The sequence below is a fragment of the Manis pentadactyla genome, chromosome 9, assembly GCF_030020395.1.
Source record: "Manis pentadactyla isolate mManPen7 chromosome 9, mManPen7.hap1, whole genome shotgun sequence".
Lineage (NCBI taxonomy): Eukaryota > Metazoa > Chordata > Mammalia > Pholidota > Manidae > Manis > Manis pentadactyla.
In genome coordinates, this window is record NC_080027.1 from 38,763,941 (window position 1) to 38,776,793 (window position 12,853).

Sequence of the window (12,853 nt, forward strand, 5' to 3'; positions counted from 1 at the left end):
TGATGGGGAAGCCGTCCACACAGCCTGGAGCGCGGGGCCCACTGCAGCAGGGCAGGGAGTGGGCTGCTGCCAACTCCCACCCAGCCCCCACGGCTCCTTTAAATCCCTGCTGTTTGTAGCACACCTCCGCAGATGGGATTCTTAATAGGAGCCTTTGTGAAATTCAAAGGGAATGTTAAAAAGGAACATTACATAAAATTAAAACAGTTTAAGGACTAGCAGATTTCCAGAGAACTGGCCTCTGATTTTAAGAAACCCAGAAAAAAAGTAGCAAAAATACTACTCACCTGAGCCCTAAATCCCCTCACCTTAAAATAGCTATGGTTTTGCCCCTGAAGTGCTCACAGGCCCAGGGTTGGGGGCATCCTTGCCCGGTTTCCTTCCCACCTGGCCCCTGCCACATCCCCAGCTCCGGGCACTGGACCCTTGATTACCTCCCAAGTCCCTGAGAATTGCCTGCCCTGTCTTAACTTCCCTTGATGGACACCATTGACCAGCAGTTCATAGTCTGTCACACACACTTGTCCCATCAACTGCAAGATGTGTTCTGTGTAATTTGTTACTGTAATAAATAGTTTGTGAAAGATTTACATTTCTAAGTAACTTACAGTGGATTCAGGTGTTTTCCTGTAATAACACTACTTTGCCTTACTTGCATCCCAATATGAATTCACCAGAGGGAGAAGCATGTTGGAGACTGAGCTGCTGAAGCAGGAATCATACATGCCCTAGCTAATTCTGTGATCTCAGAAGCCACATGGAATTGTGCAAATATCAGCTCTCCTAACTATGTTATAGCAGAAGAAGTCTGAGAACCTAAATAGCCTCTTTTTTGCTTTTGCCCTAAAACCTTGCACTCAAGTGGAGGTCCCTATTTGGCCCTGGACTGGTTTACAGGTAAGGTAACTAACCAACCCAGTTTGCTTGGACTCCTCCAGTTGTAGCACTGGAAGTTCCACGTTCTGAGAAAGCCCTCTGTCCCAGGCAAACCAGGACAACGGGTCACCTTATTTACAATTCGGGGTCACTGAAAACCCTCAGGCCTCATGGAGTGAACAGTCTAGCCTGTGAGGCCCACTGTCCACCTTCCACAGATGAGGTGGGACCCAGGACATGGAAAGTCTTTGGACAAAAGAAGATTCAAGGGGAAGAAGGGGAGAAGATTGGGGAAAGTCAATCTAGAGATAGATGGGAGATGAGTGGCATATTGAGGGATCATATATAGTGGCCTCAGAGATCTTGAGAAAGAGAAGACAAGGCCAGACAAGGCCTTCTCCTAGGAATGAGGGGCAAAGCTAGAGGAGGGAGCTTGAGGAGAGTGGAGTGGACTTAAACAGCTGCCCTGGGCAGACAGTCCAGGGAGGCAGCCAGAGAGGAGGTGTAGATGGCTGGGCGGGGCTGAAGACCTCACCAAGACGAGGCCACCTGGCCGAAGCCTCTCAACGAGGACTTTTCTCCACTCAGGCTCACAGGCCTAGAGACAGAAACAGAGGAAAGGCAGGCTTCTGCTGCCCTAATGAACCACCCCGGAATCTCTGCATCTTCCATCAGCAAAGGTTTATTTTCTTATTAATGCATGTCCATCGTGGGTCAACTGCAGCTCCACTCCTGGTCGCCTCTACAGTCTGAGCCTCCGGGTATGCAGCAGCCTCTCTCTGCAGCAGAGGAAGAGAGCATTGGGACACACAGGCTGACTCTTGATCTCTGTCTGGGGGTGACCTGCAGCACTTCTGCTCATGTATCATTGACTGAGGCGAATCATTTGCCCGCCCAGGTTGAACAGGGTGATGAGCTATAATCTTCCCACAGGCAAAAACAGCAAATACTGCAAAATTGTAACATAGTCCATGCCCAGGTGGTCAAGGGCTGAGATCCGGCAGTCCAGGGAGCCAAGGTGGCCAGTGAGAGTGTTGCTAAAACGACTAACCAGCAGGTTGGGATCTAAGGTCACTGAAAACATTCCCTACACAGACTCGGTGTCAAATGTCGTCATTGCCAGCATCCTTCAATTAATCACAATTTCTTTCTAAATTCTCTCTCCCGCTCCCTCCCTTTTTGTGTTTCTGTATTTGCGGTCTGTCTCTCTCTCTCTGCAGGTGGAGAAACCTAGTATTCAGATTTCCAAACCAAAAAAGACATCAGCGAGCCATAAGCCCCCGAGAAAGGCCAAAGACAAGCAGGTGGTATCAGGCCGGGCCTCCAAGAAAAAGAGTGCAGAGGGTCCCAGTGCCGCCCAACCCGACAGCAAGGAGCAAAGTAAAGAGATGAACAATAAACTGGCTGAGGCAAAAGAGTAAATTTCACTGCACTTTCCTTTTATTCTTCTCTTTTTTTTTTCTTTTTTTTTTTTTTTAACCAACCAACCAACAAAAAAGGCCACAAAATTGATTAGAGGCTTCTCATCTGCCTCAGTCCTGAGTGTTCCAGGAGCTCTTTGGTTTGGTTTCTTAGCTAGAAAAAAAAATAAAACACTGGAGGAATCCTGTTTCAAAGACCACGTGGCATGCCCCCTCTCCAGAGCAGCCGGCCACACGTGGCCCAGGTGTCCATGCCACAGGGTCCCTGGAACACCAGGAAGTGTGGCTCACTGGCTGTGCCTTCCCGCGGCAGGGGAGGCTGCATGCAGGTGAAGAAGGCAGGCAGGACTTAGCGCGCAGAGGCAGTTCGGAGATGGCCGCGAAGGGGATCCCTGGTAGTGCTTGGAATTATCCGGAGGGTGTCCTCCTATTCTCTCCCAAGGTCTGTGTCAGTGATCGATTTTGAACTTTAGGTAAATGTATTCTTTTCCAAAGTTCAGAGAGTTATCATGTGCTACAGAAGCTCCACTTGGGCTTCAGCAATTAAGAAAAGTTGTGGAAATACTTAAAAAACAAAAAACCCTTGGCCTTAATGCCAGTAAGATGAGTTGTCTATTAAGTTTAAGTAATTTTTTCATATAATCTAATGTTAGAAATACATAACTGCATTTAGTCTCCTGTCAGTGGGCTTTAAATTGTATACCAAGTAATAAACATGCTGCTGATGGCTGAAACTAGGCCAGGGCAAAAGAGCTCGGTGTTGTAAGTACATTCTAGACATGAGAGGGAAATGACAAAAATGAGGAGGTTGTGGGCCTCTGTTTACCCTCAGCCTGCCCAGTGCTGCTGGTTTTGCAGAGCAGCTGGGTACAGACCTCTGAAGAAGAAAGTTCAAGGTGTAAGGATAGTGTATTTAGAATGTGGCTTTCCTGCTTCTGAGAAACACAGGATGGGAAGTAGATATAGTGACAGGTGTGGGGATGTTTACTCTCCCCTCCTGATCTGTGCTTGCTCTGTTCCTCAGAAAGGACAGAAGTTGCTGAGCTTCGGGTTATGGGAAATTTCTGTGACTTAGCTAAAGATTAGGGGAGTTCCCTGCTAAGTGATTAGCAACACATTTTTTTACCTCATTGATGAATAAAAGCAGCTCAGTGAGAGCTGTATTATGTGTCGCGTATCTGTATGGCCAAAACCCCCAGTGGTGGCAAGTGCCACTTTAGCTGTGCTAGAGTTGTGTCGTAGGCATTAGAGAGTTATTGTGAAAAGAACCCCAGTGCTCGTGAGGGAATCCAAAATACCTAGTGGAAAAATTACGTTTGCAAACCTTATGACATGTATGACACCCAGCACACTTTCTCTCTCATGTCCTTACTGTTGCCAGTGTTCTGAAATTGTTGGGCTATCTTTTCTTTGTGATGAAAGTGACGGAGCATGAAGTTCTCACAGTTCCTTACCTCAAAAGTCCCTGTAGGTCCTTCTGGTTTGGAGGAAGCGGAGCCTCCACAAGTGCTCACATATTCTCACCGTTCAAGCAACAAAGCATCCATTTGTGCCATTTTGTTTGTCACCTCGGGGCTGATTGAGAAGTCTTTTGCACATTAATTGAGCATCTGCTATGCAGGCCATATTTCTTGAAAGAACAGAAATGAAAACTAGAAATGATGTACTCAGCCAGGCCTGCTGCCATCTGCCTTTCTGTCTCCGGGTGTGGAACTGAGAAGTGTGGAAGAAGGTAGAAAATGTTAGTGAGTTTCTGAGTTTATGAATCACAAATTTTGATGCCTGTCTGGAAATGAGTAGATCTCAGTACAGATTCAAGCTATTTTCTAGCTGATCCCAACATTAACCAGAGTGCTCTATCAACATGATCCTAACTTTATCCAGAGAATTTGTCAATGTGTTTGTTCTCTCAAGATCTGGCATTAGTCAGACATGTTGATGTTAGCCACAACTTGGGTTTCTCCATAGATAGTCATATATTTTTTGCAGATCAGTTAAATCAGACTTTAAAATGTACAGGGGAACATTCACTCAACATTTGCTTGTTGAATATGTGCCAGACACTGTGCTAGACATGGCGGGTAGTGCAAACAGCAGCACAACCAGAAGGACACATATGACTTGATCCTCTGTGTCTGGTTCAAGTTTGTGTTGCCCACACTGCAGAGTTTCCCACCCACCTTGCAGCCCCAGGGACTGAATTTCCTACCCTGCCCCAGCTGAGGCTTTAGATGGCCTGAATAGTGTCTTTTCAATCCTTCAGTATCCACCTCTTCTTAATCTCCAACCAAGAAAATCCCATTTGTAGCTGACTTTGACTCTTGAATGTGTCTTCACTGGCAAGAAACGTCCTCTGATTTCTACTGTTTACAAATAAAACTCAGCCAGTGTCATTCTGTATCACAAACATACGGATTGAAATGGATTTTGGTTTCACAAGCAGTGTTTTGGTTGTGCTTCCAGTGCCTGCTCTGTCCATGTTTGTACATTTCCCTATGGCTGCCTGAACACACCCGGCAAGCAGATAGAAGCTTTCCCACTGTCAGCTTCGCTTGCCTGCAAATGACCCCCACCACTGTGCATTGGCTCTCGAAGGCATTTTGTTATCCGCTGGTGCTTCCAATCGGTCTGTTATATCTTGGCCTTTTCAAGGCAGACAGGAAGTGTCTAATTACGATTTTGTGGCCTGGGTTTTGTTGCATACCACAGATTGTCTATGTACTATGTAGCGCACACCTCTCTTGGTGCTATTTCATTCCTGCTGTTAGTAAGAAAATGACAAAAATATTCATGTATAGCCAATTGATTGTGACGTGCTTGTGGTCTGTGCTTGCTCAGAAAAAAACAAACAGTTTTTCCAATTATAAATAAATGCTAAAGACAAACACCACTTTCTTGATCTTATTTCCTTGGTAAGGCCCAGCTGAGTAGGTGGAGGAACCAACCTTTGCCATTTGAGCTACTCTCCACGAGATGAACTGTGCCCTGCAGTTTTTCTGGGGTTCTCTATAATGCAGCTTGACTCTTTTAGATTGCCTCTCAGATACTAATTGCAAGCAGTCAGAGCTAAGTGTTGGGAAAGGCGAAGATGGACCGGGAGACCCACTGGCCAACAAGGTAGTGTAACGTTTTTGATCCCGTGTTGCTGGGGATGAGTGACCGCCGGCACCCAGTTCTGCCTGGGAGGCTGGCGGTGACTCTCCACCCACCTCCTGTCAACCCACAGGACTGTTGGTTCTGGCTTTTTCTCCTCCCAAGGGATGGCAGAGACGCCTTCATGGATTCGTTTCATTTGGTCATTGCAGAGGTTGCACCTTCGGGGGGCTGGCTCACTGAGTGGGTTATGTTGGTGGCAGTCTTCTGTGTGCCTAACAGCCATAAGAGAGGTCCAAATAGGGTAACAGCAGGTCAGGTAACTGGGAACGCAGATGGAGGGCAGATTTCTTCCTACCTGGGTGGGAATCAGAAGACCTCATGGGGGAGGGATCTTGGAGAGTGGGTGCGATGTGGGTGTGCAGGTCATGCAGGGGCAGGCTTACCTGCCGCAGAGCCAAGCTGGCTGGGAGCCTCAGAGCTACAGCCAAGTTTGCCCACTTTAATATCCTTATGCTAAAGTGGGAGACAAAAGATTCTATACTTTCCTAGGGGATCCCTCTTCCTTTTTCCAATATCTGTTGATTGAATACCTATTATGTGCCAGGCACTGCGCTGGGCACTGGGAAGCCAGGATGACTGAGACCCCACTTCTGATTACAGTGAGGCATTCTAGCTGGTTCCATGGATCAGGGAGGACCTCATAGATGGGATGACTAGGTGAACAGAGCCTGGCTGACCAAGCCATGCCAGACAGAGGGAGCTGCATGGTTGTGGGGACATAATTCACTCAGAGAGGGTCAAAGCAAAGACTAGAGAGTGACAAAAACCTGACATGGAAAGGCCTGGTGCCATAAGAATGGGTGGTTGCTAACTGAGACCTCCATTCCATACACCCAGGTTGCCCCCTCCACCTCTGCATGCTCCCTGCCATCCTGCTTCTCACCCTCACCCACATATTGGGCAACAACAACAGGTCCTCTCCTGCCATAGGCTGGAACCTCTAGGCTGGGACTTTTATTCTCTTGCTAGTTCCCAATTTCCGGATTTGGGGGAAGAACCATGGTAGGAATCAATCATATATGAAAAATACTATATATTTGTTTTCAAGATGAACAGAAAACATTCCACCTATCTGCCTGCTTTATTTAGTATGAGAAAGAAAACACAAAATACTGTTCAATAAGCAAAACATACATTAAAGTACAATACTCAGCTCTCTTGATCAGTTAAGGACTGTTTTGATCAAAACCAGAGATTAAGACAGATGGAAAGAAAGACAGGAGAGAAATAGAGAGGCAGAAATAAAGGCAGAGAGAGAAAAAGATACACAGAAAAACACATAATGAAGACACTGAGAATAACCTGAGCAAAGGTAAGATACACTCAGAATCAGAGAGAGGGCAAGAATTAGGCTACAGAGAGGGCAGGAAGGTGGGGAGCCGTTCTAACTGCCCGGGGTTCAGGGCTCTCGCAAGCCTCAGCGGTGGTGCCACCCTGCTCCCTGCTGCTGCCTGAGCCCGGGAGGCAGATTCAGAGCCCGTGACTGAAACCACCTCCCTAAAATAGCAGACAAACAAGATTAAAACCAGCTCTCTAGTTTTAAAGTAGGGCATCTTGCTAAATTAGTTGTGTGTTTTAATTTCCTTAGAGCTTGTATATACTTAGTGAAATTCCTCATATTTTTCACCAGGGTTTTAAATCTTAAACCTGCTTCTCATAGATTTGGGGAGTGTCAAGTCCCATTTCACAAAGGCTGCGAACTCCCTTAATGCATTCATCATGGTTTCAAGGTCCTCTTACTGCTAAAATGTCTTAAAGTAGTTTACCCTTTCAGGACCACAGGTATAAAAAGTTTCTTTCAGGATGTAGCCTGTGGACCATCTAAAGTTGAAGCAAGGCCCTACCCCCAGCTGGACCTGAGGCCAGCAGGGCTGGAGCAGTGGCTGGGCAGCCAAAGCTCCCTAGACAGGAGAGGCAGCTGCTTCAAACAAGCAGGACCAACCCCGCTTAGACTCCCTCTGGCAGAGCCAGGCACATAGATGAAACCTCCTCCGTCCCACTGCCATTCAATGTATAGATCCTCATAACACCTAGACTGTCCTAGCATATCTGTAATAACAGAATTAACACCATTACACATTTTATTCTGCATCATGTGAATACTAGATCCTCATAACACCTAGACTGTCCTAGCATATCTGTAATAACAGAATTAACACCATTACACATTTTATTCTGCATCATGTGAATACTGGTTAACATTGGCAGTACACTTAGGTGTGTACAAGGTTCATGGATAGCAGTCACTGCTGGCTGTGAGCCCTGTGTCATTCACTCACTCTTTCAGCCTTGGTGTCCTCCCTTGGGGAAGGGGACACTAATACCTACCTGGGAGGAGAGGAGTGAGGTTGAACTGACACAGTGGCCATAGGGAACCCGTAGTGGACACTAAGTATAAGTCCTTTCTTGTCACGTCCCCTCCTTTTACAGTACTTGAAAGGTCTGTGTTCACTATCTTTCTGCTAGTTAACTATGAGGCATCTCTGAAGTTGATTAAAGCAAAATCTCTGATTAATGAGAATACTTTGAAAGAATCCCAGCTGTTGAATTACTTTGAATCCACAGACCTAAACAAAAGAATAATAAATCCTAAGAATCTATATTTACTGATTGCTCACAAAGCCTTTCTTTCTGTGCTGTTCCATGGTGCCCTAACGTTGTAGAGTAGGTGTTTGCCCCAGGTAACAGACGGAAAAGAAAGACTCCAAGTGGAAGGGCACCTGCCAGCTCAGTCTGGCTCTGAACGAAGGAAGCACAAGGCCCAGTCTGCTCCATAGCCTGCCCTGTTTCTCCTTTCACCGGAGGGAGGCTGGTGCTGGCCTGAAGTGAATCAGGTTTCAGACAAAGTGAACTCTTACCTAAACCTACACTGGACCTCACAGTGCCACAGTCTGGCTGGGCCATTACAGGCCCTCCAGTCGGCTTACCTAGGATCCTCTTTAAGTCATGGGGCCTAGATACAAACCAGGGGAAATAAGAATTTGATCAGGTCTTCCCACACAACTGGCTCAAACATCCTGACTGAACTGACCAATTATCTCAGCCAGATGTGCAGGTTTTCTCATTCGGGTCCTAAATTAACTGACTGGGTGACTAAAATGCATGTTGATTGAACACAAAATGATCCAAAAGGCCTTTTATTCATAAGAAATATACTTGGTACTGAAGACACCAAGATAAAACTGGTACCCACTGCCTAAGGCACTGGACCAGAGACCACCATTTTGTGCATTTTATTTCAAACAGTGGAATTGAGCTTAACTCTCGATCTCTTGTTCTCATGTAAGTGGCCCTCAATGGCTTATTAACTTGGCATTATGTATAAATATCTCAACACAGACATTTCTTCTGGGGCCAAGGGAGCTTCAGATGATAAGATAAGTAAAGTACTGCCACTGCTACTGGTTTAAGCTGCCAGAGGGATCTTTAGAACATGCAAATCTGACCATGTCACACCCTGCTTGAAACCATCCGTGGGCTCCTTGCAGCCTGCAGAAGCTTCTGTCCCCTCAGTGCACCATGCCGCTTCTCACCTCCATGCCTTACCCACGCTGCCCCGCCTGCTCAGACTGCCCTCCTGCTCCTCCACCTGGCTAACTCATCCTTCAAGACTCCGCTCAGGGGACAGCTCCAGGAAGCCTTTCCCGCACCTCTCAGGCTGGGTAAGACGTTCCCGTGCATCTTCATCATGAAACTTACCACGTGTACTGTGTCATCTGCTCGTGTGTGTGTCCCCCACTAGACTGTGCTCCCCCAGGGCAAAGGCCAGGGCCTTCTGTTCGTCTTTGCAACCCTAGCTTCTGGCCCGACACCTACCACAAAGAATGTTGCCTGTGTTTGTTGAGTGAATAGTGAGTGAGCGAATGAATGATGCTCACCATCTGCCTCCACATTCACCATAGTGCCTCTGCAGGCTTTATTCTGCCTAAACCACCTCTGCTCACATGAAGGGGTGGTGTCGAGAGAGGTCACAGAGCATTCAACAGCTGGTCTTATAATGGCCAGCCTCTGGGCCAACCTAACTCTGTACTTTATGTGGCCACTTTTTCTAAACAGTTCTGACTTTTAAAAAATCATAGACTCTTGGTTAGAGGGTAATCTTTAAGAGTTAGGTTAACTAATCCCACCTCCTGCCCAGTGCCAAGCTCCTAACTCCACAATGGCAGAGAGGCACCCATCAGGGGCACGACTTAGGAAGAAAGGCTGGAAATAAGAGCCAGTAAGCCTGGTTCTAAACCCAAGCTCTACTATTTACTAGCTGTGTGACCTTGGCTGTCTCTTAGTCTCTTTGAGCCTCAAAGAGATAACAGTAATGCAAGTATCCATCACTACCCACATCTATTTGGTTCCCAAATTCAGAAAATAGGCATTTAGTCAGCAAGGGATGCAGTGTTTGGTTCCAGACTTCAGGAATAGCAGGTAGTAAGAGTTCTGCGAGCAGGGGGTAACTTTCTGAGGCACAGGACTGCGTGTGTTGTGGGCCCAATGAGGATGCGCGCCAGAGTCCTCTATAAGCTGTAAAGTGGAATGCCCTGTCAACAATTCATTTTATGGGTGGTTTTGCTGCCCACCACTTCCTAGTTACTTCTCCTCCCTGGGCTCAACGGTGCGGCAGGTGGAGTGAGCATGTGGTGCACCTGCTCCCTCTGCCTCCCAGAAGCCGGAGTAAAGCCCATCTCATGCTGGTTCTTGCTGCCCTTCTCCCCTGCCCCCTCTGAGCACACCCTATAAATCACCTGGCACAGGTCCTATTGCTGCAATTACGCGTCTATTTAAATTGCGCCCCTCTGGACATGTGAAACCAATTTTGATTAATTGCTCAAGCTGCCATCCTTTGCTTTAGATGGGGTGGGAGTAAAGGACAAAATTGATTTGCAAGTTCCTGGGAGCACAGAACTAAACAAGAACTGAGCCATTGCAGTCTGGTTGCCTTAGTCCAGGACTTTATGTTTTAAAAATCCATTATTAGGATTATCAGATTCCTGGCAGCCCATTGAGATAGTCAACTATGCCCTTGCCTTTGCCTTCTTGGTGTTAAAAACAACCAAGGATGCTTTTTAAAGTATTTATTATACAACTGGAAATCTGGTAATTTCTTTAGTTCTTCTTAGCAGGTTATACCTAGAAAATACATTTAACAGCAAAAAAAAATAGAAAAACAACAGCAGCAAGGGGCAGAAAACATAAGCACCTGGCCACCTAGTACGGCCATCCCTGTACTTCAGAAGAACATAATCTACAGGCAGCGAACCTGGAGTGGTTGAGAAAAATCTGAGCTAGGAATCCGCCCCAGGTCTCAAGTTCCACCTCTGTAAAAACACACAGTTGGCACCGCCTAGGGGAAGGGAGCGGACATTGATTTGGCCTTTACACACTGGCCATCATTTAATCCTTGCAACAGGGCTAGAGAATCTGTAGGTATCACCCCCAGGATTCATTGATTAGGTAACAAAGTCACACAACTTCTAAGTGGTGAGCCAGTATTTGAAGCCAAGTTGTTTGGGTGACTAAAACCCTTTCTCTGCTCAGTACTTGGGACCATCTCTAGGAAGGACTCCTATTGGAAAGAAGATGTGTGTCTTCCTAAAATAGCAGTCTTTTCATCCTGCCCTGTCCTTGCTCCAGAACCTGCGGTGACCCTAAGTACTCTCATTGTCCATGGAAAATGAGTCAGAGGTCACAGATGCTGAGTTTGATGGGCAGTTACTGTCCCCTACCCACCCACCCAGAATTAAGCCCTGTGGTGGCTGCCTTTTTGCTAGCTGTGTCCTAGCCACTCTTCCTGAGCTGATGAGTGACATCTGGGTGGACTCTCTGTGTGGCCATGGGCTGGTAGACCCATGGGCAGCTGTACAGGTAGGGCTCACAGGTGGGGGTGTAGAGGGACACTTAGAGCAAGAAGCTGGTGCATTCCTGGCCTGGTTTCTTTCCCACAGTTTGCTGAACACCAGGAGGTAAACCTGAGGGCCCTTGTGTTGTGGATACAGGAAGGACCGAGGCAAAGGGGAACTCGTTGTTGGGAGCCTGGCCCCCAGAGGGCAACTCTCTTAGGATATGCAGCTGGGAGCTTGTAACTGGACCTGTAGAGGGAATGCAGAGGGAATGGTCGAGGGCATTTCAAGCCAGACTCAGACATCTGCAGACAAATTCGAAATCTCTCCAGTTAAAGTCACACCCCTGAGGGATATTGATGTAGAGAAGAAAGAGCTTGACTGAAAGTCTGCCATCTTTGGTTAAGGTCTTGACATTGCCACAAATTCACTGTGTGACCTTAGCAACTTACTTCCCCTTTCTGACCCTCCTTTCTACTCTTGTCTGGAAGACGGGGGTGCGAGTCCTGGCTGCCTGGCTCTCAGAGCTGCTGGGTGAGAATACAGTATGCCACATTGTATGTAAAGTCCTCTTAGAAAACCTTAAGGTTTGGGAGGACAGAAAAGGTGCTAAGGCAGTTACAAACAGGAAATTGTTTGTGTCATGTAAATGTGGTTGTTAGAATTTGATCTTGTGTAAGTTATCTTGAAAACTTCTCATTTAGGATGGAGGTGTCCTACTATGTGCCAGCCCCATGCCAGAGCTGTCTGCTTCTCTAGCAGACACATAGTAGGCATTTATTAAATGTTTGTGGAAGGAAGCGAAGGGAAAGGAGAGAGGGGGAGAGAGAGAGGAAAGAGATATTAAATGGAAATGGTTTCCACCCTGAAGAGCCCGTCTGGAGAGGCAGCTACAAGCAATTGTCAACACATCTGATGGGGCTGCAGGGAGCGGGGAGGGGCTCAGGGGCACTAGGAACAGAGGAGGAGGAGGAGGATGGGAGGGTCAGGGTGATTTCACTGAAGAAGTTACCCTGGAATGGAGTCTTTAGTCTCTGTGAAGGGGTCAGTAGGCAGATGGGGAGGGGCGGTGGAGGGCAGCGGCACATGTGGCCAAGAGGAAGCTAAAGCAGCCCAGTGCTTCATCAGTGGAGGTATAGACCCCAGGGCACAGGAGGGGTGTCCCACTTGGAGAGCACCCCTGCAATGTCACTTTAGTTCCAGGAGTCACCCTTTCCAGGGCATGGGGCGCCAACTGGAGTGTGCTGTGAGGAGAGAGGTGGGACAGCGAGACTCGGGAAACCAGCTGTCTGGGCTGCTGTGGAGCATGTGTTGCCCCGAGAAGCCCGGAATAAGGCCACCATTGCTGCCGTCCTGCAAATACCTTTCATGTATCTGAAAGGCAGTCCTGGGGCAGGCAGCATGGCATTCTCAGAAAGGGCAGCCCCAGAGCACAAAACCCGGATCAGGACAGGGGTGGGAGGGAGCAGAGCTGCTTAGAATCTAAACATGGGCCACCAGGAGGTGGGCTGCCCTGTGGCAGGGTGCCCCACTCCAGAGCAGAGCGACAAGTGGCTGAGGCTAGCTGGC

At 47.5% G+C, this 12,853-nt stretch overlaps 1 protein-coding gene across 1 annotated transcript in view; it reads left to right on the forward strand.

Annotated features, from left to right (window-relative positions):
- MAP6 (microtubule associated protein 6) overlaps nt 1–12,853 on the forward strand; it is a 91,656-nt gene that overhangs the window by 70,879 nt on the left and 7,924 nt on the right. The window contains exon 3 of the mRNA XM_057507208.1: nt 2,097–2,293. Within this exon, the coding sequence (XP_057363191.1) occupies nt 2,097–2,293 (197 nt within the window). The remainder of the gene's footprint in view (nt 1–2,096; nt 2,294–12,853) is intronic.